Consider the following 24326-nt stretch of genomic DNA (forward strand, 5'->3'; position numbering starts at 1 on the left):
TTACCCTTCGTTCTTTTTCCAAGGGTAAATGTTGGCAATGTTTTTCACTCTTTCTATTTTTTGCATTAACACAGTTGACAGTGACCGTAAAACAGCTGACAGTCTGAGGCACGTATCTAAAATGCCAAAGCGCCACCCAGAAACAGAGGAAGACCACAAGAATGGGCCAATAGCTGCGTGTGATCTGAAAAACGAGTTTGCCTATTGGACGTTGTTGCAGCCCGTTATTGCTCTGCCTTCACCTATGTTGTCACAGGTCGGTGGGCTTTGTGATAGAAGAGGCTGATGTCCCATCTTCGTCCAACAAATCATCTCTGTCCACAGAGGAATGTCTGCAGGAGCAAGGGGAGGTGCAGGGAAAGGGGAAGCTGTTTATCCTGTGCCGGTAGATATCAGCCAAATAGAAGAAGGTGTTTACCCCTAAGGGCAGAGATGATGATGATAATGTGCGTTTGTGTGTGTGTGTGTCTCCCTGTGTGCGCATGGGTGTGAATTGTCAGTGGTGATAAATCTGTACGTGCGTTTTTGCATACACAATAATTCTTTGCATTTCTGCGTGTGTTTGTGTGAGAGTGGAAGCGGATGGCAATCAAACAGGTCCTCAGGCCAGGTAGATGAGTCATGAGGAACGCATTGGGGAAATGTGCATATTCGGGAAATTGTGCTCCCTAGGCAGGGAGCGAGAAAAGCTAAAGGCATAGCTACCATGCCTTCATCTCCAGTCTGATTACATACGGTATGCAGACAAACCGCCATTTGAATCCTTTGCACATTGAGCTCCGAGACCTCTCCCTCTGTCCTTTTTTTCCTCTTTCTCTCTTTCAAAGTCTGCCAGATTGTTATAGGCAGAGAGGAAAGGGTGTAGCTGTGTGAGCGTGAAGCCTGTTGAGGACATATGTGCTCTACGGGCGCAGTAATGGCTTCCCTCTGTGGACTGTTTGTCCTTAATGTTATCCACATGAGGAGCTGCGTGATTTCAGTTTCAATTCAATTCACTTTCGTTGTCGGTCTGAAGGTCACGTTTCACTGTTTTTCATGACCAGAAAATAGAATCGCAGACATTGTCTTGACCTATAGGCAGGCGCCTGGAGTAGCCACCACACATACTGTCCAGATACTTGGAGTCATGTACTACACAAAAGCAATGTGTTTGTGTTAGGTCTGTTTCTGGAGTAGAGCTTGATTGATGAATAGGCCGGCCCAGCATATCACCCGATATAAGGTAATTGTAGATATGAGCGTGGGTCGAGTGTTGAGTGACAGCAAATTGGAGCACAGGAATGCCAGATATGTTTGAGATAATGATATTTTTACAAGCAGAAAAACTGTACCACCAGAAAATACTGAAACAAGTGTTTCATCTGAAAAATAAGCTCACATAGTACAGGACATATCCTGGTCACAATTCCTTAAAGGGCAACTTCACGCCTGCTAAATATCTCGTCGGGCGGTAAACTGAGTCAGTTTCTTGACTAAATCATCTAAACTTAAATGACTGCTCACGACCTCATGGTATCTCAAAGATATAAATACACGTAGATGCCATATTGCTCCCCGTTGTTCATTGGATTGATGTGTCAACACGGCCTCCTGGTGCATGTACAGCAAGTCTGTCCAGGCAAGAGGTCTTTCCACAATTCAAATCATCATAATTCGCTGAATTTTCAGCTGATTTTCAACCAAGAATGCCAGGCGTGTATTCATGATGCCGGGTGATTGGTTAAATTAAAAATATGGGTTTCTGTACCAAAATACTTCATCTTATAAAGATAGTGACAAAAATAGTTCAACAATATAATGTTTAAGATGAACTGACCCCTTATATATCATCGCTGCCATGATATATAAAAAAGACGTAATTACACTAAAGTGTTTGCTCAACAGTGTTTGTGTATGTTATATGTTAATATTAAAAACATAATGTTGGCTAACATATCACGATCTGATTTTTTAAAACTCTAAATTACAATATCTGTAATATGTACAGTAATATCAGTAATATTTGCATCTGTCTCAAAACTCTTGCATCCGTTGGGCTCTATTTTAGCGGGAAGGTGAAATGAACCAATCAGAGCGGAACAATTTCCAAAAATTGGGTTCATGGAAGGACACATTCATGCAAATGCGTTCCTTTCATTTGCTGGCCTGGCTCCTGGTATTTTCTCAGGGTGTTGTGATCGGATCCACTGCACGCTGTTCATGCGTGTACCCAGTAGCCTCTGGCCTTTGTTATTTCACTGCCAGAGCCGCGGCGTCCTCCGGAAAGGATTTTCTCTGCACACACTCAAGGATAATTGTTGTGGTAAATATTAGATTCCCAGATTATCTGACCACGTGAGGTTCACTTAAAAGCTAAGCGAATGATGAAGCGGACTGCTGTGCTTCATAGCTTGAACCATCTAGCTGTGCTGCCATCTAGTGCAAGGCCCATGCACACCGAATCATGATTTGTTGTTGTTCAAGGATTTATGGCTGTGCCAGACAAATGGGATCTGTGCTAATAATTGTGTGTCTCTTTATACCATAGAGTTGTGTGTGGGCATCAGTTGTGGTATGATGGATGATGATGGATGACTATTCTCTCAGATCCCCAATATATTATCAGTTTAACAGACGTGGTAGTGAGGGAGGCCTCGCTACCAGATGAACATCCTTAAAGAAACACTGTGGCGAGCTCCACAGACAGAGGGTGTGACACAGAGGTAACCAGAGTGCTGCCCCCGGCGTGTCAGACCTGTCAAAGCTGGCGTGGAGAGAAGCGTGGCAGTGAAAGCGTGTGGTCGTCAGTTGAGTTGCGTCTGTCCTCTCGTTCCATATTTGTCAGTTGAGCGGAGTGTGATCTGGCGTTGGCTGCGAGGGATCAAACGGGAGGAGAAGGAGGTGGGTGAGTGACGTGGAGTGAGCGGCAGAGGTGGAGGGAGAAGGAAGCACACAGGAGGGCAGGGAGAGGAAGGAGAGGATGCTTGTTTTGGGTGTAAATGAGGTTTAGGATCAGTAGTCACTGTCCCACAGCTGTGACAGGAACACAGAGTGTCACCCAATCAGGCCAACTAACATCTGATTGTTCTCAGCACTGATATGTGTGTTGGCGTGTTCGTACATGTGCGTTCTGCCCGCCCTGTGCCGCCGCCACCGTGTCTCGGAAGGCACTCAGCATTGAATGTACATTTTGTTAAGGAGAATTTAGTTTGATCAAACACTTTATGGAGTGATTGTATTATGGCTTCCCACCAAGGATTCCATTATTTATGAATTAAACTAAAAGCCTGTCCTCCATTTGCGTGATTTAATGGACCGAGGACTTATTTGGGGATTTAGTGCGGGAGAAGAAAGGCGAGGACGGCAGAGGGAGCGGAGGAAAGAGGAGCGTACCCCTTGGAGAATCCCAGTACAATGTGTTCTTATCTTTTGAATGTCACCTTCAGTTTTCTATTGGAAGACTCTCCGGAACCCGTGCCTCTGCCATGTTATAAAACTAGCATGAACACACACGCACTTAGAGGCAAAGGCACACACAAACACCGGCGAAGAAAATATAAGAATTTTTTTGCCGTTGCATGTTTGCATTCGGCTGCAATCACACATTTATTGTGCAACAAATAGGTACAATTGAATGTTTTGTTGTAAATATCCACATAAATGTAATATGTATGGACCAGGAAGATAAAGTTGAGCACCTTCAGTGCTGTTTAAGCAAACACAATAATGAATATGAATATATGCTGAAAGTAGCTGTAAAATTCATTATTTTCTCAAAAAACTATTGAAAGCAATAGAAACAGCCCAATATTTTATTTTTTGAAGGCTTTGTTTGGCATTTTAGCCTTTATTGTGATATAGTGTATATCGATGGCAGGCAGGGAACATGGGAAAAGAGAGGCGAATTACATCCAAGAAAGGTTCCCAGCCAGGGATGCTGTGATCACTGTGCATGCCATGAGCCTTAACCACCTGGGTCAGGACAACACAAGACCAGAACCCAAAGGCACACAGATGAACGCTATATAGTCTCGGATATTGAGGCAATGCTTTTAATGTATCCACAGTTGTTTTGGGTGTTAGAGGTAGCTATTAGAGGTGTACAGGCCGTGTGACTTTACAGCAGCTCCACAGCATGGCTCATTACCCGGCTAATGAGAGGAGAGGGTGACCCTGCTTACTCGCTCTCAGCTCTTCCGCCCTTGGGTTTTACTGCTGGACTGGCCCAAGGCCTGGGGAACCCAACCAAGACTGTGAGGGAGTATGGAGCGCAAATAGGTTAGCATGCATGACGTGGACTACACGTGTTTCAGGATTTATACTTTTTTTTTTACATTTTAAACCCAGATGTAGTTGGTACACGCTCTGTTTTCCTTCCACTGTGCTGATAAGTAACTACCGCGCTGGACAACGTCGTATTAATACTAAAATGTGCAGTCTGTGCTCACTCACACACACATTCTCGCACACACACACACACACAGCTGTTGTCTGGTGTTGTTGGTGAATGGCAGGCTCTGATGTCTGAATGGTAAGATGCAGATGACTGTACGTATATCCTCCCGCAGGCACTCGACGGGTGTGTGTGGTGTTATGCCCCGGTCTAGGGGAACCTTTGACAAAACATGATGAGGTGCTCCCCCAGTCTTCCCACTCCAAGAAAGCCAGCAACCACAAGGCAAGTTCAAATAATAAGAGCAGTTTTATTGGCTTCAGAGGGAGAAATAACAAACAAAAACACTCTAGATAGCCCTAACTTACCTAACCAAAAGAAAAGGGAAATAAATGACAACTGATAAGCCTACCTCCTATAAATGAGGAAACAGGAGAAAACTGGATTAAATCAAAGGCTTCTCCCTCCTACTACTGCTCACTTTCTACTTAAAGGAATTTAATAGAGTTTGACAATCACCATGATTCACACTACACACGCTACAAACGGATCGTAAGATGCTGCCGTTCACAATGATGACCTGGCATTTCCTGGTGGTGGAAAGGCTGGAGAGGAGGGAGCGCGCAGTCCGCTGGCTGTTCAAATAGTGCGGGGGATCCGCCCCTTGACCAATCAGGCGAGGCAATCACATCACCCAATGGACACACCCGCTCCTCGTTCACACATCATTGACACACACACACACCTAGAAGAGAGGGGAAAACTCAAACAAACAGACAAAACTAAAAATATGAACCACAGGGTCATAACAGTGGGCAGCAGTTTTGTAGGCGACTGTTCATCAGTTTCCCGTTGTTCCATTGGCTACTCTCACAGATATTCGTACTCTATGTTTGCATGCCTCGGAGGCACTTTCACAGCACTGATCAGAGAGTTCAGAGGAATTACACAGATAAAACGAGTGTTCACAGGCCCATCAGAGTCAATAACTAGTGCTTTTTATGAAGGATTATTCTAAAATGCTCCATTGAACGGAATGCTTGTGAGAGATTATTGCTTTGTACTGCCTTATCAGTGATTTCCAAGTTGTTGGCTCACAGTTGTGGCATCGGTTGTTCGGTCTGCCTTTTGCTTACCCTCCCATTTGGATCCAGGGTTCTGTGCTGTTACTTTCAGGTCAGCTTGAAACTAGTTGCAGATATCACAGCAGAACAGCTTCCAACCTGCAGATGGGTTAGTCGTTCTGCCAAGCATAGCTGTCATCATGGTATCAGCATGGAACTGCCATGAGGAAGACATAGCAGGTCTTAGAGTTGTGAAATGAAGCTGTCATGACAGCTTGGATATCTTGTATGTTATCATATTTATAGTGTAGAGGTATTAATACTGAACCCAATAGTAAGTAGTGTCATAACGCAGGTGCTTTGCTTCTTTGTCCCTTCAAAAGAGGAGCTTTTTTGCTTATTTTAGATGCTTTTCCTTCCATCTAGTTTTCACACCATTCTGCATTAGACTCTTAAGCAGTTTATCTTAGTCCGTTTTGAGGCTTTACCCCCCCCTCATTCATGCTACCACTGATCTATGGCTATGACTGAATTTGGTCTAATGCTAATGGTCAGCATTAGTTTTTCTTCCTCTCTCAGTGCGGGTCTGGAAAGAAAGCTGTGGAAATCCCGGATGGAGAGCTCCCTAGCTCAGCCGAGCCTGAAATTGGCTTGAATGGAGGGGGAAGCAGAGGCAGGTCACCTGAATGGGTCTCAAGGCAAAACACATTAGTCTCGGCTCCATTGTTACACCACAATACACTAAATCTCATCTGTGGCAAGCGAAGCAGTAGTTTTGATTTACCGGCCATTCACTGTGACATAAAGAGAAACACAGAGACATTTTCTTCTATACACACACATTTGTCTTTGTATAGTTTTGAGGACCCTCATTGGCATAATGTATTCCTTATCCCCTTAACCATCAGAACTATATGCCTAACCCTAACTCTAACCCTAACCCTATTTCCCCTCACCTAACCTAAACCTAATTCTAACCTAACCCTTAAAGCATAATTTTAACCCTCAAACAGCCTTTGGATCGGTTTCCAAAAATGTCTAAAACTCAAATTGGTTCTCACAAAGATAGCTGCACAAGCACACACACACACACCAGACGAGTTTAACATGTCAGTGTGAAGGTTTGCTTCACCTACGCATGAAAAGTACCCCTTTGTATGAGGATGCAGTACCAGCAGGGGGTGATAATGACAGTAGTGAAAGAAAAATGTACTATATAAAAGGCCAACAAAGTCCTTCTAGGGGTGAAACCAAAAGTCACTGTCAGAGACGCAGTATTCAGAGAAATGCACGGCTTCCACCAGCTCGAAAAACGGAAGCATCATGAGAGACAAACACTCATTTCACATGTGAATCTGTGTGGTATGAGTTTGCTGATTTCTTGAAGGAAAGAGGTGGTGCATTCTATCCTGTTTGCTATTAATTTGATATTTAAACCTTATTTTAGACCTTATGGGGGGCTAATGAAAGAGTTACATTTTTATATTCTAAAATTTATTCTAGTATTTTTTAGGTAGCATCACTGTTTTAGCTTTTAGGTGAAGTTATTTGAAAATTTGACCATGTTTAGCAAGCAAGAAAGGAAGACAATCACCAAAAAACAAGATGTACTACACGAAGCTACACATTTCTCTCTAAAGGTCTGATTTTTAAATCAAACAGAAGACATGTCTTATTTTTATACATTCCTTACTGACAGCTGTTGAGAATGGGACACTAATTTATTTTTTCATATATTGCAGTCAGAGGCATTAATTTAAATCTGGTAACAGATGAGATGTCATTTTCTCTCTGTTAGAACAAGTTAAACAAATCATCTGATGTCAAATCGTGAGATGAGGAGTTTGGTTATGAAACAAAAATTTGAACTGAGCCATGTTGGCCATGTGTGAATGGGTGAATGTAGGCTCGTGTTGGAAAGCACTTTGAGTGGTCAGCAGAGTAGAGCTTATCCTTTTCTTGGACTAACTGATAGCGTTAACCTTGTCTAACCTTGTCTGTCTGTCGTTTGTTGCTGGACCTAAACTGCACTGACAGAAAAAGATATGTCATGTGCATTTAAATACATGTGTGCACTTGGATGCAGAGGAAAGCAGTTCCTCTTCTATAATACAGTAGCACGTAAACCAATAATTGGTAGAGAATAGATTTTGGTGGTAAGTGCTCTCTTCTTGAGCTATTGTGTGTCCATGTGTGGCCTATTGATCCCACGTATTGACCAGACAAAAGGCCCAATGTGTTATCACATACAGTTAATAGTGATCCATGGCAACTTACGAGTGCACCTCCTCACCTTGTAAACTGAGCAGCCTTAAACCATCTCAATAATTAAGGAAACTATATGTTTGGCACTGTAGCTGACAAACACCTCTTCCTGCATCGTCCTCCTGGACGTTATTTGCTATGAGGTGTCAGAGGAGTTCCCCAAAGAGAAGAATCCAAATGGTCCACGGCCAAGTGGATTCCAATTTGTTTTCCCGGGGTGAATTGAAATTAAATTCAGTCAATCCTCTGCTTTTTTGTTTCCACAGTAGGTGGGTCCCCAGATGCAGCATATACATAAATAAAGAGCTAAACCGAAGTACTTGAATAAGTGTGCATCACTCACGTTGCACCGGTCTATTTCTGAGAAAAGATTTTAAAAGCAATTCATCTTGAATGTCTGTTCCTCTCCTTGCCACTTTTTTTTCCCTCTTTTGGGAAAATAGAGGGGAAGGAAGAATGAGAGATCAGTGGGGGAAGGATGCATTGAACAGAATCTGGAGTTGAAGCTAAGATTTTGCGACTGTGACAGTCTTCTCTAAAGAGATGTGGATGGAGATGGAGAAGAACTGATTCTTTTGAGCAGCGGAGAAAGGGATATGAAGCACGGAGAGAAACAAAGCACAATACATGGCGCAGAAAGTTTTGCTGTAATGGGATACTGCTGCAGATAAGGGTGTCGAGCCGTGGCTAAAATGCACATCTCGCTGAGTTGGCCCAATTGATTAGGACCTCTGGGAACAGTATGGTCCATATTAATTCTGCTCTGTGTGTGTGCATGCTTGTTTGTGAATTTTTGTTTGTGTGTTTTTTGCTTGTCGGGAATTCAGCAACCAAATGCACAGGTAGTATTTGAGATGACTGCAGCACTTTCTACAAGTTTCACCCACAGAACTGCAGCGCTGGAAACAAGCTATTTTGCTCAACTCATTTTTAGCTTCAATTCAATTCCGCTAAAGCAGATATAGTGTAAGATGGTCTTCAGTTTATTGCTTTAAGTCATATTGGATCCACAATCCACTTGTCTATTTGTATTCATCCCTTAAGTTTTGTCTCATACTTGTTTTTCCTTTTGGTTTGCTTCTCTTTTTTACTTTCTTTAGTCTCATGCTCTTCCTCCCTCTGTCTCTGCCTCTTTCTTCCCGTGTCTATCTTGGGAGTCAGAATATAGACAGAAAGCCTATGCAAGCAAATGCTGGTGCATAATTCCGTCTTCACAGTACGCCACTCACCCACTCAGGGTAAAAAAGAAGCTCCCACATTTTAGTCTCCTAGAGAAAGAAAATGAATAGACAGATTTCCATTCCCTCCTTTGTCAGGTCCCTCCCTCCCCCGGCTGTTATCCCTCACATACGAGGGGCTGTTCCAGTCATCCTGGCGCTCGCAGTCAGACAAGCGCAGACAGAAAATACCAACACGGGCGAGCTGCGTGAAGACACGTTTGCAGGCGGACGGAGAAACATTCACAAGCCCCGTCAATATATTTCACAGCGGTTTCCTGCTCAGAATGATAAGCTGCCATTCCCCATCGCTCCAAAAGGAGTTCACTTCCAGGCCCAATCTGCAGTGCATCAGGGGTTATCTCCAGGCACCCACACAGAGAATACCTGCAAGGGAATTTCAATCAGCCTCCCTCATTTGTAATTAAATGGAAATAATTGGTTTCATTCCCTTTGTCATCTTTTTATTTCTCCAGCCAGCGCCACAGTGCAGAGGCCTGCGAACATGCACATTATTCTCACTGTCACTGCCTTTTCTTTTCTCCATTAACCACTCCAAAGTAATCTCTCCTTTTTCTTTTGTTGCCTTCTCCATTCTTTTCTAAAAGTAAGTGGGATCTCATCCTAAATGTGATTGTCTATACTGTTTGTATGTGTGTGTTGTAGGTAAGTGTGTTGCTGCCATCATCAGGCAGAAACCTAAAGCTGCACTCTTAAGTCCTTTATAAAACCCCTGCATTTCACAGTCTCTTGCAATACCAGGCTTAGTCTCATGCTTTTTCTCCATAAATACCAAGGGTAACATCAAAATCCCTAAACTTCCCACACCCAAACTACAGCAAGTGTCTCCTTCTTTCCCTTTGCATCTTATTTTAATCCCTCTCTTCCTCGTTCTCATCACGTGGCTGACTTTCCCCTTTTATTGCATCTTGTCTCGCTCTTCTGCGCCTGAACTGGTTCTCTGGCTCCCTCCTTTAGCTCAAGCAAAGTGAAGCCAACGCTGACACCAAAGAGAAGCTCCCGCTACGACTCAGGATATTTGAGAAGTTCCCCAACAGACCTCAGATGGTGAAGATCTCCAAGCTCCCATCCGATTTCACCGTGCCCAGGATCAGGTACACGGTCACAGGCAGACACACACCCAGTCAAGTCATGCAGCTTATATTCATGTTGACCTGAATGTCTGTTTTGCTGGTAAGAATCATGTTGCAGTATAAAACAGGATCTTCAAAACATTCTTTGGCACATACAAAGTGAACCATTTTATGTTTCAAGCACAAGAGTTAGAGTTTGGCATAAAAAGTGGGTCGCTAAAATGAACAACAGTATCCACCATTCTCAAACAGACCACATCAACAGCACAAAAACAATGTTTTATTGAGCAGCGTTTTCCACTTTATTGTGGAAACAGCCCCACAATGAGCCTGGAAGATCAAAGATCTTTTAATGCTGCCATCATTTTCCAGTCGTTTCTGCCATGGTTTGAGGAAAGAACCGTAGAAAAAAAACATTTCAGACTTGCTCCTAGTTTAACCAGTAATATTCTGCAACAAGTCCTTTTGTATCTTGTGCAGTGTTTAGCAGGAGAGCACTTTTTAGCCAGAATGAAACTGTATCCAACACAGTGGACCTCATAATCAGTTTTATCATTTAGTTGCTGATGAGAGCACAGCTGGGTCCCTCGCTCCCCCAGAAATCCCCCTCTGCCACCCATCTGCCAGGCTGCTGCAGCAAGAGATTCCACTGACATATTTTGCAGCTGAATATGCACCAAGATGATCTGGCATTACAATACAGCTCATCTCTTCTATCTTTAAGCACATGGATTTCTTCAGCGGGAAACCGTGCATTATAAATTCATCAGGTCTGCGTGTGCGTGCCGTTTGTTGTGTCCTCTAGGGAGAGTTTTATGAAGCAGTTCATTGATCGTCAGCAGCAGGACACCAGTTGTTTGTTCCGACGTCTCCCCTCCGCTTCATCCTCCTCCTGTGACCACTCCAAACGCTCAGCCATTGAAGACAACAAGTATATCGACCAAAAGGTACTTACTCAGTCGCTCTCTTTGTCTCACAACTCCATTTTAATGGCTATATATGCAGGAGATAAACCACAGCAATAAGAACTACAGTAGCAGCAGCAAGTTGTTCCTAATGTTTACAGTTTTGTGTGTAGCGTGTTTTTGGATTGTGCACTAAATCTAACTGCCACTTAATGGACTTCCACTACGGGCTCTCTCAGCTTCGCAGGTCAATATTTAGCATCCGAGCTCGCAACCTCCTGGAAAAAGAAACTACTATCAATAAAATCCTGCGGTAAGACACACCTCCACCTCCCCAGGAAGCATGGTTTTGCTGATTTGCAGGTCAAAAGACATCTACTGAGTGAAATTTGGTTGAATTTAATCATTGTTTTAGCAACATTTTACTAACTGTATTTCAGTGTGTAGTTAGGTTCACGGAAATGCTGCTGAAACAACAGCTGTCCCCAAGATGTCTTAAATAGCTTCACTTATCAACCAAATCCAGCCCAGTTCTACCCCACATATGTAAACGTCCTTTGACCTGCAATTTTAAGCAGCTCCCCACGTTTCACTGTCGGTTGTTTCTGTTCTTTTGTTTTTAATTGGGAAATTGTAAGATATTGGATTGACACCATCACTGGAGACCCCAGCTAGATGTGCTCAGTATGCGTCATCCAGAAATACATGCCAGCCTTTGTGTGGGTGAAAGTAATAATGTGTGTGCATATTAGATGTAGCTGTGCAGCAACAGCACTCTGGTATTGTTAATCCTTCTCGCTCTCTGTCTCACACACACACACACACACACACACACAGACCCTCTTCAGACTCATTTACTGTCGCGGTGAAGTAAATGGATAATTTGCTGTTCAGCATGGCAGAGCTGGCACTAAGTGTAGATTAGCTCTCCGGCACCGTGTCCAATCTGGCTCCCCCACCCCCCCCACCCCATCCTCCCTTATTCAGTCAGTCTGAAAGATAGACGGCATATCAGTAGTCATAACACGTTCTGTCTGGCCTGCCATCTTCCACACAAACACACAATTAGGCTCACAGTCGCACCAACATAGGCAAACATACACACAGCATACGCAGGCACTCATGCATGCTTACTGCCAATAAACAAGTAATCACTCCGAGTCTCCGTAAATGATTAAAGTACACACACTGCTGGTGCCCACAGTGTCATTAGCTCTGTTCTGGGACATGACTCTGTTGTTTGCCAGAACAGACAGGGATGCCCAGAGTCGGCACACACACACACACACACACACACACACACACACACACACACACACACACACACACACACACTCTGACTAATGGAATGATTGGAGCCTGCTTTAAAATGCCAGTCTGGATTGCCACTCTTATGGACCCAGAATGACACATATAGCTCGTTCACCAGATCCAGCTGTGTTGTGATTGCCAGCTGTTGCCCTCACACACCGTTATTTCTTTTAATTGTCTTCCTTTTGATCATGAGGCGAGAACAAAACATCTTCGTGTTTGTGTTTCCCAGGGCTTGTACCAGACAGCGTATGCTAAGTGGATCCTTTGAAGGCCAGCCAGCCAAAGAACGCTCCATACTCAGTGTCCAGCATCACATACGGCAAGAGCGCAGGTCTGACAGCGCACACACATACACACACACATCCAGAAATGGAAATACGTGCAATGGTAGGTACCTGCACAGTACTGTGTTATACCTGTATGCTCTTTGCTTCTGCAGATCACTGAGACATGGCTCCACTAGTCAGAGAATCAGCCGTGGGAAGTCCCTGGAGACACTCACCCAGGATGTGAGGACACGCACACACACACAAATCCTGACAAACAGATTGAACTGTAAGGTTGTATGTTGTCAGAACAGCTGTTAGCTGGTTCTTTATGTATGCATTCCACCAGTATTCCTTAAAGGTGCAGTGTGCAGGATTTAGGGGGATCTACTTGCAGAAATGTAATTCATAATTACGTTTTAATTCGTGTATAATCACCCAAAAATAAGAATTCTTGTGTTTTCATTACCTTAGAATGAGCTCTTAATGTCTACAGAGGGAGTGGGTCCTCTTCCACGTAGTCCGCCATGTTGCACCGCCATGTTTCTACAGTAGCCTAGAACGGATACACCAAATAATAGCTCAAGAGAGCGCCTTTCACATTTTACAGGATTTTTGTGGTCACTGTAGTATCTCCTACACACATGGGACAAGAGGGTGAGGCAAGGGGTATTCAGTTGGCTGCAATCTGCAACCTCACCACTAGATGCCACTAAATCCTCCACACTGGAACTTTGAAATGTGTCTTTTATAACTTCATGCTCACTTCTCTTTCCCCAGCATTCCAGTACAGTACGCTATCGTAATGCACAGAGAGAGGACAGTGAGATCAAGATGATCCAAGAGAAGAAAGAACAAGCAGAGATGAAAAGGTATTCACACACGTTCACCCAATATCCGCTAGTAAAGTAGGTTTCTCACAAACCATTTTATGTTGTGACATTCAGTCCTGGCTTTGCCGCCGATGCATATATAGTAACCGGTGTTTGTCCCATCTCTGTGCTCGTTTGGCTGAGCAGAAAAGTCCAGGAGGAGGAATTAAGAGAAAATCATCCGTACTTCGATAAGCCGCTCTTCATTGTGGGGCGGGAGCACCGCTTCAGGAACTTTTGCAGGATGATCGTTCGTGCTCGCTTCAATGCGTAAGATCAGTGTTTTATCTGAATGTGATCCAAATGTGTTTCTCTGGGCAGCTTCTCGTGGCTCTGAACAGTCACGGGTGGATGTCCTGGTGTGAGTTTGGCTCACAAGACAGTTTTATTTAGCTTTTTTCAAAATTTTGACAATTTATTTTCTTTGTATGAATTCACATCTAGATCCAAAACGGACCCCATAACAGGAGCTGTGAAGAACACCAAATACCACCAGCTGTAGTAAGTGTGATGAATTATTGATTCCCTCACCCGCTATTGATCTCTTTGTCCTACAACAGTGGAATATTTATTAATTCTCTAGCTTAATTGCCTGCCTGTTGTGCTTCCCGAAAACTGTGGCAAGGGATGAAAATGGTGAAGTGAAGAGCTGTGAAATAGATTTCACCCATTATGCAACCTGATTGTAATTCAGCCGAGCACAGAGTCTGATTATTAAAGTGAGAGGCACTCCTTTGTATCAGATACTGTTGGTGCCGGGGGATTTCTACTGACTACCTGCTGTAGAACAGATTGGTCTGCTTACACATGTGCGCGCACACACACACACACTGTCTGATACCTCTCCTCACATAATGCCCCCTCTCTCTTTGTCTGCCCCCCTCTCTTTCTCTTGAATTATCTCTGAGTATTTGCTGGTTTGCAAGAAAAATAGCTTTCTTGAACTACTTAACGGCCAATTTCTCTGCATATTCTAAAAACTGTACATTTATAACTATGTTAATATGTGTGTCCCTGCAGCGATCTTCTGGGTCTCGTCACCTATTTGGACTGGGTTATGATTGTAGTAACCATCTGCTCCTGCATCTCCATGATGTTTGAATCACCCTTCACCAGGGTCATGCACGTCCCCACGCTGCAGGTATTAAAAGCAGATGGATCGATGAGCAAGCGAGCGGACGCGTGGCTGGACAGGTGCTATTAACGCCCGTACCCTCTGTTTCAGATTGGGGAGTACGTGTTCGTGATCTTTATGAGCATCGAGCTCAACCTGAAGATCATGGCCGATGGTCTGTTCTTCACCCCCACAGCTGTCATCAGAGACTTTGGAGGAGTCATGGACATCTTCATCTATCTTGTGAGAAATCTCAGCTTCATTTAAACATACGAGTGTTGGAAGTGTTTTATCATAATGGACGAATCATACTAGAAAAACTCCTTGAGGATAGACCAATCACGTGTCATTTGTGCTATTTAAATAGTAGCCACTGTCATTTGGTGATCATCATTTTTACATTTTGCTAGCCTTCTGAAATAACTCAATTTCTCATGTGCATCTCATTTGCATGTATATGCTGGTTTAGTCTTTGTTCATTGGTCATCTCGGGTTGTTTGTGTGAGTCTGTGATGTGAACACGTTGCAGGATGCCTTCCTTCCCCCTAACCATCCATCACTGCCCCGCCGTGGCTCTCCTCTCTCCTGTAGGTGAGTCTGATCTTCCTGTGCTGGCTGCCTCCTGACGTCCCTCCTGAGTCTGGGGCTCAGCTGCTGATGATGCTGCGCTGCCTGCGTCCGCTCAGGATCTTCAAGCTGGTACCCCAGATGAGGAAGGTGGTGCGGGAGGTTCTCAAAGGATTCAAGGAGATTTTCCTGGTTTGTGGTTAACTGTGTACAAATGCCACTTATGTGTGATACAGTATTCTAACTATTTTCTAAATCTACCAGCTTCTATTGCTTTTACATCAGACATTGAGGAGGAAATGCTCATTACATTACATTACTATTATTACATTATTTGTATTGATTTTGAAAATACACTTTGTGTTTGTGAACTACAAGCACATGTATGTAAATGTGCGTAAAAATACAGTAGCTCTCTCTCCTCTCACTCTTAAGCCAACTTGTGACCACTTAATTAAGAGAAACCTAAGTGATGATAAAATAAAGCATGACCTGTGTTTTCCTTATCTGGCAGGTAGTTATTTGTTTCCATTTTGCTTCAGTGCATTATAACATTAAACTTCATTTGCTTGTGATGATAGGTCTTGAATGCAGCGCTGTTTGAAAAATAGTCTCAAAAAAGCTTTAAGATGTGTAAAAAAAATGTGCTTTGGAAAAAAGGTTGCCAGTAAAGTATTCATGATTTATAGTATGTGGCCTAAAACATGCAAATATACAACCAGGATTTGTACACAAATGCATCTTATTCGTCTTTATTGGATTGTGCCTTTGTTGTTATTACATTCTTGGCCATTTCAGGGCTTTGCTTACCTTTTGTTATGCCAACCAAGGATTTTATTATATTATCACAAGCTTGCAATGGTTACTGATTCTCTCTGAGTCTGACTTGGATTTTCCCATCTGAGGTCTCTACATCCACAGCTGTCTGACACCCTCAGCCTTTGTTGCTCTCTAATCTCACAGGCTTGGATTATGTTGAACTGCCCGCCTTAAACTCATGATTGATTCTCCTGCAGGTTTCCATTCTGCTCCTCACACTAATGCTGGTGTTCGCGAGCTTTGGGGTTCAACTGTTTGCTGGAAAGCTCGCCAAGTGCAACGACCCCCACATCCTTAAACGGGTACAGCAAGAAACATAATCTCCTCACTAAACCACCCCCTTCCATTCCACGCTCCCTGCAGAGAAGCACAAGTACAAGGGGTTTCCCCAGTCAAATCAATAATCCAATGCTTCCCTTTATCCTACTTTTTTTACAACAGTCATTATACTTCTTTCATCTCATGTCTATATAATCATTAATTATTGAAAACCATTTAGAGAAGCTTTCACATTATAGTGCTCAAATAGGTCTTGCATTGCAACTTGCGTCTTATCTTTAAGTTTAGCTATTGTTCCGAATAATCATTGCCTCAAAGTACTCACCAAGTTAACTGGAATGCACTGAGTATTATTCATTAATAGCACCCATTAACACATTGCATATCAACGTTGCAATTAGATCACTTATGCATTATGCAAAAACGAAGACTATTCGTATTCGTAGTATTTCCGCATATTCTCATGTTCTTTTTACTTTTATCAAACATACAACATACATAATAAGCCACTTCACTACCACCGTTTTTCTGTTTGACCCTCTGTTCTAATGGTTGCTTCATTCTTCATGTTTTGCCGCAAACTGTGCTGTTTTAGGAGGATTGTCATGGTATATTCCGGATAAATGTCAGCGTTTCCAAAAACCTCAACCTGAAACTGAAGCCTGGAGAGAAGAAACCTGGCTTCTGGGTACCAAGAGTCTGGTATGGCTGCTTGTTTTTCTATTACTGCTTGATTTAAGACTGTTTTGTGTTTGTTTTCCTACAGCCAGAGATTGATGTAATCCATTCTATGCTTCCTCAGGGCCAACCCTCGTAATTTTAACTTTGACAATGTGGGAAATGCCATGCTGGCTCTGTTTGAGGTGCTGTCACTCAAAGGCTGGGTGGAGGTCCGAGATGTCATTATTCACCGTGTTGGACCGGTACTGAACCTCACCTTACCTTACCTTACCTTTCCCTTTTTTCACTGCTGACTCCTGCATTCAAAGAACACTGTAACAGTTGAAATATGTCTGTGCCTGCAGATCCATGGCATCTACATCCATGTCTTTGTTTTTCTGGGATGCATGATTGGACTCACTCTGTTTGTGGGCGTCGTCATTGCAAACTTCAACGAGAACAAGGTAAGAGTTGCACGAATAGCAATGTTTTAAGATAATGTTCAGGGCCTTTTTACGTATGTGCACCTTATATGTGGCATTTAAATGTGTCGTATTTCCCCCCATCAGGGCACTGCTCTCCTAACAGTCGACCAGAGGAGATGGGAGGATCTGAAGAGTCGACTGAAAATAGCCCAACCTCTCCACCTGCCCCCTCGCCCAGGTGCTCACACATGAAAATAAAACCCAGACACGTGCACCACATATTTCAGTAACAGAGTATCAAGCACAACTTTATGAAAGTCACGTCTCTGCCCCATTCCCTGATTGATCATGCGGTGTGCGCTGGTGCATTGTTAAGTAGCACCTGCATGATTAATCCATATTTAATATTCCTTGTTTTTCATTGAGGATTGATGCCTGGAGGGATTCATCATGACACCCAAGTGATGAGCCACAGCAGTAATGAAAAAGCTGAACAGGAGGACGGATAACGCGAATGGCTCAGACACTGAATCACGCCTGTCACAGACTTCTACAGGAAATTTAGTTACCCCATTGATCAAATTCTCACACTTCTGTTGAAGTAAACTACCAGCTTTGAATTCACATTTATGGACAAACAGTAACTGGATGACTGTTGAGTTTACTTGAATTTTAAACACAAACTCTATATTGCCATCGATCACATTTCGGCATGGGAATACAGCACATTTACACTGTTGCTCTTCCTCCTGCGATGAGAGTCGTGAGAATAGTTGAAATGCCTCGGAGACAGTGTGGGAAATCGCCTGTTACTACATTTGAGGCTGAGAACTAACAGAAAATCAATGGCTTCAGTTTTAGTCAGCAGTGCCGCTGACACCAGCAGTCTCAACCTGACTTTGATCCACGTCCAAAGGCCCTCGGCACTGGCGCCACTCACTCACTACTGGCAGATCATTACAGCACTGAGCTGGCCTTTACTCACACACTCCTACTTAAAGTACTTGCAAAAATTGCCTCTGTGGTCATATGCAATCACAGAGCCTGCCACTGGATGTACTGTTGTTACATTTCTATTCCATGTTCATTAAACCGCCCTGCATTTAAGTGGACACGAGGGACAGATGTGATAAAGATTTACAACAAGGGTCTCTCCTAATAAGGATCCGTTGCGACAAAGATAAAGTCTTCGAATTCAAAGCTACAAAGCCGAGCAGGAAACAAGTATGAACTTGAAATGCAAGTGCATGAGAATGTGGTAAAGACATTTTTGCAGCTTTACAGTAGCAAACAGAATATTGTATCATTCGATAGGGGCTTAGGGTGGGCTTCAGTAATCACATCAGCTCCTCTTATCCAGTTTTAAATAAGTTCAATTTATGTTACAGGAGACACTGACATACTGAGTCAGTTTTGAAACCAGTGAATTGCACTATGCAATATGCAAAATTCACAAAAATCTCAGGCACATTTGCACTGAGAGTGTCATGTTTTTACTTTGTCTCGACACAAACGAGTCCACATAGATGAATGTGTGTGTAAGACCTGCAGCACAGTTATCAGACCTATAAGAACACCCAAGCAGTCCATGAGCGCCATCTGCAGGACAGTAAGGGACGCTGCCCCAGATTTAAGCATAAGGTAACTTCTGAAGACCACCGCAGCAGCTGGTTCAGACAAATTGGATTTGATCTCTGACTTGGTCGGAGGGAAGCACTCTGGCGCTATGAAAATGTTGAAATAAACAACTTCCACAGAGACATTTTGCTCCAGCTCTGCAGGTATCAATAATTCTCTGGTCTTTTCTCTGTCTGACAGAAAACGGGGGTTTCCGGGCCAAGATGTACGACATTACTCAACATCCCTTCTTCAAACGGGGCATTGCTGTGCTGGTGTTGGCACAGTCAGTGCTGCTCTCAGTCAAGGTGAAGCCTCATATTACTATGCATTATTTCATTTCAGTTAAGCATGTATTAAATTTTATAATATGTGCTGACATATTTTCATGCGTATGAATCTGCTCTTCTCCAGTGGGACGTGGATGATCAAGTAACGTTTCCTCTCGCCACCATGTCAGTAGTCTTCACCTTTATATTTGTCCTGGAGGTGAGCCCGTGATCCCGTATGCTCATGCATCAGTTTCAAGGTTTTACTTTGATTGCGTCCTCTGTGTATAGACGTCTGTTTGGTGTTACGTGTTGGTGTTGTTGCCCAGGTGACCATGAAGCTGATAGCCATGTCTCCGGCGGGTTACTGGCAGAGCAGGCGGAATCGCTATGACCTGCTGGTCACATCACTGGGTGTCATCTGGATCGTGCTGCACTTTTCCCTGCTGGTTAGACAAATTAACATCACGTCAAGGGAACGTTTTCTGAATCATGTTTCTATCTTTCACATGCAACTGTATCATTTTCCCCTCTAGAATGCATATACCTATATGATGGGCACATGTGTGATCGTCTTCAGGTTCTTTACAATATGTGGGAAGCATGTGAGTATATTGTTTTGTACAAGAGCATACTCACCTTAGTGTCGCCAAAGGAAAAGAATGTGCATTGTGACAACAAAATATGCCTCTGAATGTGTGTGCGCGCGCGCGTGTGTGTATGTGATGAATAAAGGTGACTCTGAAGATGCTGCTGTTGACTGTGGTAGTCAGCATGTACAAGAGCTTCTTCATCATCGTGGGCATGTTCCTCCTTCTCCTCTGCTACGCGTTTGCCGGCGTCGTTCTCTTTGGAACGGTCAAATACGGAGAGAACATCAACCGGTAAGGATTCTGTTTATTGACCAGGCTTCATTCTGCTGCTTGTTCCGACTGATGATCACTGCTGGCTTTGTGCAGTAGATACAGTAAAGCACGTCTTTATAGAGTTGATTCTGTCCGTCTCCCCTAATTGCAGGCACGCCAACTTCTCCACAGCGGGCAAGGCTATCACCGTTCTCTTCCGTATCGTCACAGGGGAGGATTGGAATAAAATCATGCATGACTGCATGGTAAGACGGGCCGCAGGTCTAACACTCTTCCTTGCAGACAAAAGAACAGACAAACTATTATATGTGTTGTGGTGGTGTTTGTGTTGAAAGGGTCACTTCACCTCAATTTTCTGCTGCCACCTCAATACAATGGAGGCGAATGGATATTTGTTTGTGATGCTCACAGCAAAATTCACAGTTACTCCAGTTACTTCCAGTTGTTGGATACTTCACAGACCTCATTGTCAGCGGTTTTCACTGGAACTGCTTTCTAGCAAGGAAATGAAAACTGCTGACATGGTTATCTGCATTGCAGGATATCACTATGTAAATACAAATATGTTGTTGTTGTTGTTTTTTCTGGCTTAGTTGAACCAACCCTTCAACGTACCATTTCGGATAGCATTTTAGTGCCCTATATGCAAATTCTGTTTGTCTTTTTCTGTCCCCAGGTGCAGGCCCCGTTCTGCACACCAGACAAGCATCGTTACTGGGAGACTGACTGTGGAAACTACGCTGGAGCGCTGATCTACTTCTGCTCTTTCTATGTCATCATAGCCTACATCATGCTCAACCTACTCGTAGGTCAGTGTGTGTAGGTGTGCTTGTATCAATGGCGTTGTAGGGAACAAATCCTGCTCACACATTCCCATTATGGGAACTCATTTTCAATTTGAGGACAAAAAGCAAGTTCCCTTGAAGCAACCCATAACATTTTAGGATTAAGACTTAAGGATTAAGGTAACGGTAGCTTTCCAGGGAATAATTTGGAGTCAATGCAACATCCTAAGTGACAAACACAAGTGTGTGCATGCATAAAAGCTATTCAAAAGGATGACAAGCTTGTGCTTTGGCAACAGCAAGGGCTCTATTTCATTTTCTGCCTCATGTTCCGCAAGACTGCAGAACCCATAAAGCACACTTGTGTGTAGTTTTGTCATCTCTCCAAAGGGACAGCAAAGAGTTCCTCTGGAGACACGAGTCGAGTTTATTACAGCTTATTATCTGCGCAATGATCAAATCCTTTCATGCAGAAATTAGTATTTCTTAATCATGTCAGAGGCTGCCATACAAGTAGAGGGAAAGAGGCAGAATGACGTGGCAGAAAATAGGAGAGGAGTAGAATCAAAATGAGCGTCTGGGTCTTTGACAGGAACCAAACCAACTACCTGCATCCTTTTTAATATAATCTAGAGTGTATTCTCTGGTTTTGTGGACTGTAGCATTCACCTCTGTATGGGTTGTATTCTCATTTGGAAAGACACAGATGGTGAGCCATAAGCCACAGATACTATACTTATTACAATGTGAGAGCAACCACTGACCTTTTGCAAATAACACTATGAAAACAAAAAAAACTACCTGAAAAACACATATTCAAAAGAAGAAATGTATGCAGATCGTTGTATGAATAAAACTAAACTAGAGAATCGAGTGGGAGCTCATAGGGGATCATATTCTTGCTTGAACTGGTGTCATGAGACTCATTATTCCAACAGTCTGGGTTTCCATCAACCCATTACTGTGACATGAGTCATCCAGGCTCCCCAGGCCTGGGCTGTTAACTTATGGCCTCATAAAATAGATAGATGTTTGGAGCTCTGAAGGGCAGTAGAACAACCAGTTGTTATACAAATGATAACTGATGCATCTTAAAATGAAAACGGATATTGCTGTTATGCAAAATTTGCATCTGTGAGTATTGATTTCCGTTGCTGTTGCCGCAGCCATCATCGTGGAGAACTTCTCTCTGTTCTACTCCACCGAGGAGGACCAGCTGCTGAGCTATAATGACCTGAGGCACTTCCAAATCATCTGGAACATGGTGGATGACAAACGGGAGGTGAGAGATAAGCAATAAGAGCGAGGATGGGCACACAGCAGAGGGGAGAGGATGACGATCATATGGCTGTGAGCAAAGGATAATATAGAGAAGATAAAAGCAGGATGAGACTTAATGAGACAGGCTGAAGGGAGTGAAGTTGAGTAATAGGAATAAAAGTAATTAAAACAGTGGCGGCTGGATTAAAAATGGAGACCCCCCTCCATTTATCAATGATGTCATCCAGATGTAGTGTAGGCTTTTCTTTTCAATTATTTATGCAGCCATGTACAGATAAAACATGCAGAACAATATGTTCTGTGTATCTAAGCAGCAGCCTTATATAAATGTATATGGTCCCACTCCGACTCTGTTCTCCTTTGCTAGTCACCAGCTGTAACTGTGGTTCTTCTCTTCTCCCCACTCCCACTCAACCACCCCAGAAAATCAAAACAGGGTTTGTACTCTGCCTGAAAAGAAAGCCTGTTGATATAACTCAAGATGATTCTTTCAAGTCGTCCCAGGGGTTTTAAGGGAGTATCTAAATTTGAGACGTGTCAGCAGCATTATGCTTAAAAAGAATGAGGCATCATGCAAGCAGAGTAGAAAGGATTCAATTCTAGCTTGTGTTTAAAATTGATTGAAGAAATTCCAATTTCAAATTCAGGTCGAAGCCTCAGCACTCGCCACCTTTTCAATAACCTACGACTGTTCCCCCAGGGCGTGATCCCGACTTCCAGGGTGAAGTTCCTGCTTCGTCTGCTCCGAGGCAGGCTGGAGGTGGACCTGGACAAAGACAAGTTGCTGTTTAAACACATGTGCTATGAGATGGAGCGGCTGCACAGTGGAGGGGACGTGACCTTCCATGATGTGCTCAGGTGACCGCGGAGCGCCACATGCACCACTTAGGCTAACACATTGCAACATCGCTACCGAGCTGCACACTCGTACCTGCCTTTCCTGCCTTACGCTTTCTTTTCTACGGAAAAATGTTTTGAATGTAAATACACACCTGTTTTAGACCAGAGCAAATCTCCAAGTGGAGCTGCAACAGAGATATTTTCCCTTTCTGTCCGATTAAAACCCTGCTCAGGAGCAGCTCTATATTATGCACAGGGCATAACAAATTGTGTGTAATAAAATAGCAGCTTCTAAAAACAAATTGTGACTGGATGTCTTCACTACTTTGACTCAAGTAATTGGGGTTCATGGAAGTGTAGAGTTAGTGATACTACATCCCATCATTGCAGGGTTTAGAGGTCTTTAAACTCCAGTTAGGTCTTGATGGTTTGGTGCTGCTTCTGGGCATTGTGCCCTGATAATCTGTTATTTTAGGGAAGCAGATTTAAATTCCTCTCACAATGTGCCTTTGTTTGCTGTATGTCTCTTTGTGTGGGGTTTGTTATTATATGTGTGTGTGTCTGTGTGTGTGTGTGTGTAATCATACAGCATGCTGTCATATCGCTCAGTGGACATTAGAAAGTCTCTCCAGCTGGAGGAGCTGTTGGCCAGGGAACAGTTGGAGTACACCATTGAAGAAGAGGTTGCCAAGCAGACCATACGCATGTGGCTCAAGAAGTGCCTCAAACGCATCCGGGCGGTTAGTCTCCCACCAGAAAACACACAAGCATGCCTTGAGAAAACACACTCACTCCCAGGCTTGCGTTTTTTTTTTTCCCACACGCGTGCAGAACGTCTGCACAGACTACAGCACCTCACGCTGACTGCGTGTGTCCGTGTGCACTTGCAGAAGCAGCAGCAGTCGTGTAGCATCATCCACAGCCTGAGAGAGAGCCAGCAGCAGGAGCTGAGCCGCTTCCTCAACCCCCCCAGCATCGAGACCACTGTGCCAAGTGAAGACCACAATACTAACAACCCAGACAACCCCTCGCAGCCTGAGGTAAAGCCCGGCGTCCATACCAACACACACTCACACTTGCTCACAGCTTGGTGTGTAGCAGGCGCATTATACAATCTGCAGGTGTGCGCTCGCACTGGTGAAAAAATGTTACGTCCTCTTTGTTTAGCTGAGTGGTCTCCAGCAGCTTCTGAGCCCCACGTTGTCAGACAGAGGAGGCTACAGGCAGGACTCTTCAGACCTGGGGAGACCACAGAGGAAGCTGGGACAGTGGCAGCTGCCTCCAGGTGCGTACGCCGCTGTATACTTTCTGTTGCAAGTAGGACGGCTCTGCAGAGTAAAGTGATTTTTAAAGTTTTCCCAAGTGTGACTCTCTGCCATAGAAAACCAGGGCTGTATGTGACTTTGCATTCTAGAAGAAGTGATTTATATGTCTC

The 24326-nt window shown here is 43.7% G+C and overlaps 1 protein-coding gene across 3 annotated transcripts in view; it reads left to right on the forward strand.

Moving 5' to 3' along the window:
• nalcn (sodium leak channel, non-selective) overlaps nt 1-24326 on the forward strand; it is a 65481-nt gene that overhangs the window by 40203 nt on the left and 952 nt on the right. For 2 of the 3 annotated variants that reach the window (XM_041950383.1, XM_041950384.1), the window contains 28 exons: nt 9897-10033; nt 10818-10959; nt 11157-11230; nt 12461-12562; nt 12671-12740; nt 13278-13369; nt 13517-13639; nt 13814-13870; nt 14390-14510; nt 14595-14726; nt 15075-15242; nt 16067-16171; nt 16744-16850; nt 16951-17071; nt 17174-17272; nt 17378-17471; nt 19052-19158; nt 19265-19339; nt 19449-19568; nt 19656-19724; nt 19855-20003; nt 20137-20230; nt 20662-20794; nt 21937-22052; nt 22752-22909; nt 23481-23631; nt 23782-23931; nt 24059-24201. In XM_041950383.1, the coding sequence (XP_041806317.1) occupies nt 9897-10033; nt 10818-10959; nt 11157-11230; nt 12461-12562; nt 12671-12740; nt 13278-13369; nt 13517-13639; nt 13814-13870; nt 14390-14510; nt 14595-14726; nt 15075-15242; nt 16067-16171; nt 16744-16850; nt 16951-17071; nt 17174-17272; nt 17378-17471; nt 19052-19158; nt 19265-19339; nt 19449-19568; nt 19656-19724; nt 19855-20003; nt 20137-20230; nt 20662-20794; nt 21937-22052; nt 22752-22909; nt 23481-23631; nt 23782-23931; nt 24059-24201 (3209 nt within the window). The remainder of the gene's footprint in view (nt 1-9896; nt 10034-10817; nt 10960-11156; nt 11231-12460; nt 12563-12670; nt 12741-13277; nt 13370-13516; nt 13640-13813; nt 13871-14389; nt 14511-14594; nt 14727-15074; nt 15243-16066; nt 16172-16743; nt 16851-16950; nt 17072-17173; nt 17273-17377; nt 17472-19051; nt 19159-19264; nt 19340-19448; nt 19569-19655; nt 19725-19854; nt 20004-20136; nt 20231-20661; nt 20795-21936; nt 22053-22751; nt 22910-23480; nt 23632-23781; nt 23932-24058; nt 24202-24326) is intronic. The other variant, XM_041950382.1, reaches the window with a different exon arrangement.

Source organism: Chelmon rostratus, chromosome 13 (assembly GCF_017976325.1).
Source record: "Chelmon rostratus isolate fCheRos1 chromosome 13, fCheRos1.pri, whole genome shotgun sequence".
NCBI classification, from domain to species: Eukaryota; Metazoa; Chordata; class Actinopteri; order Chaetodontiformes; family Chaetodontidae; genus Chelmon; species Chelmon rostratus.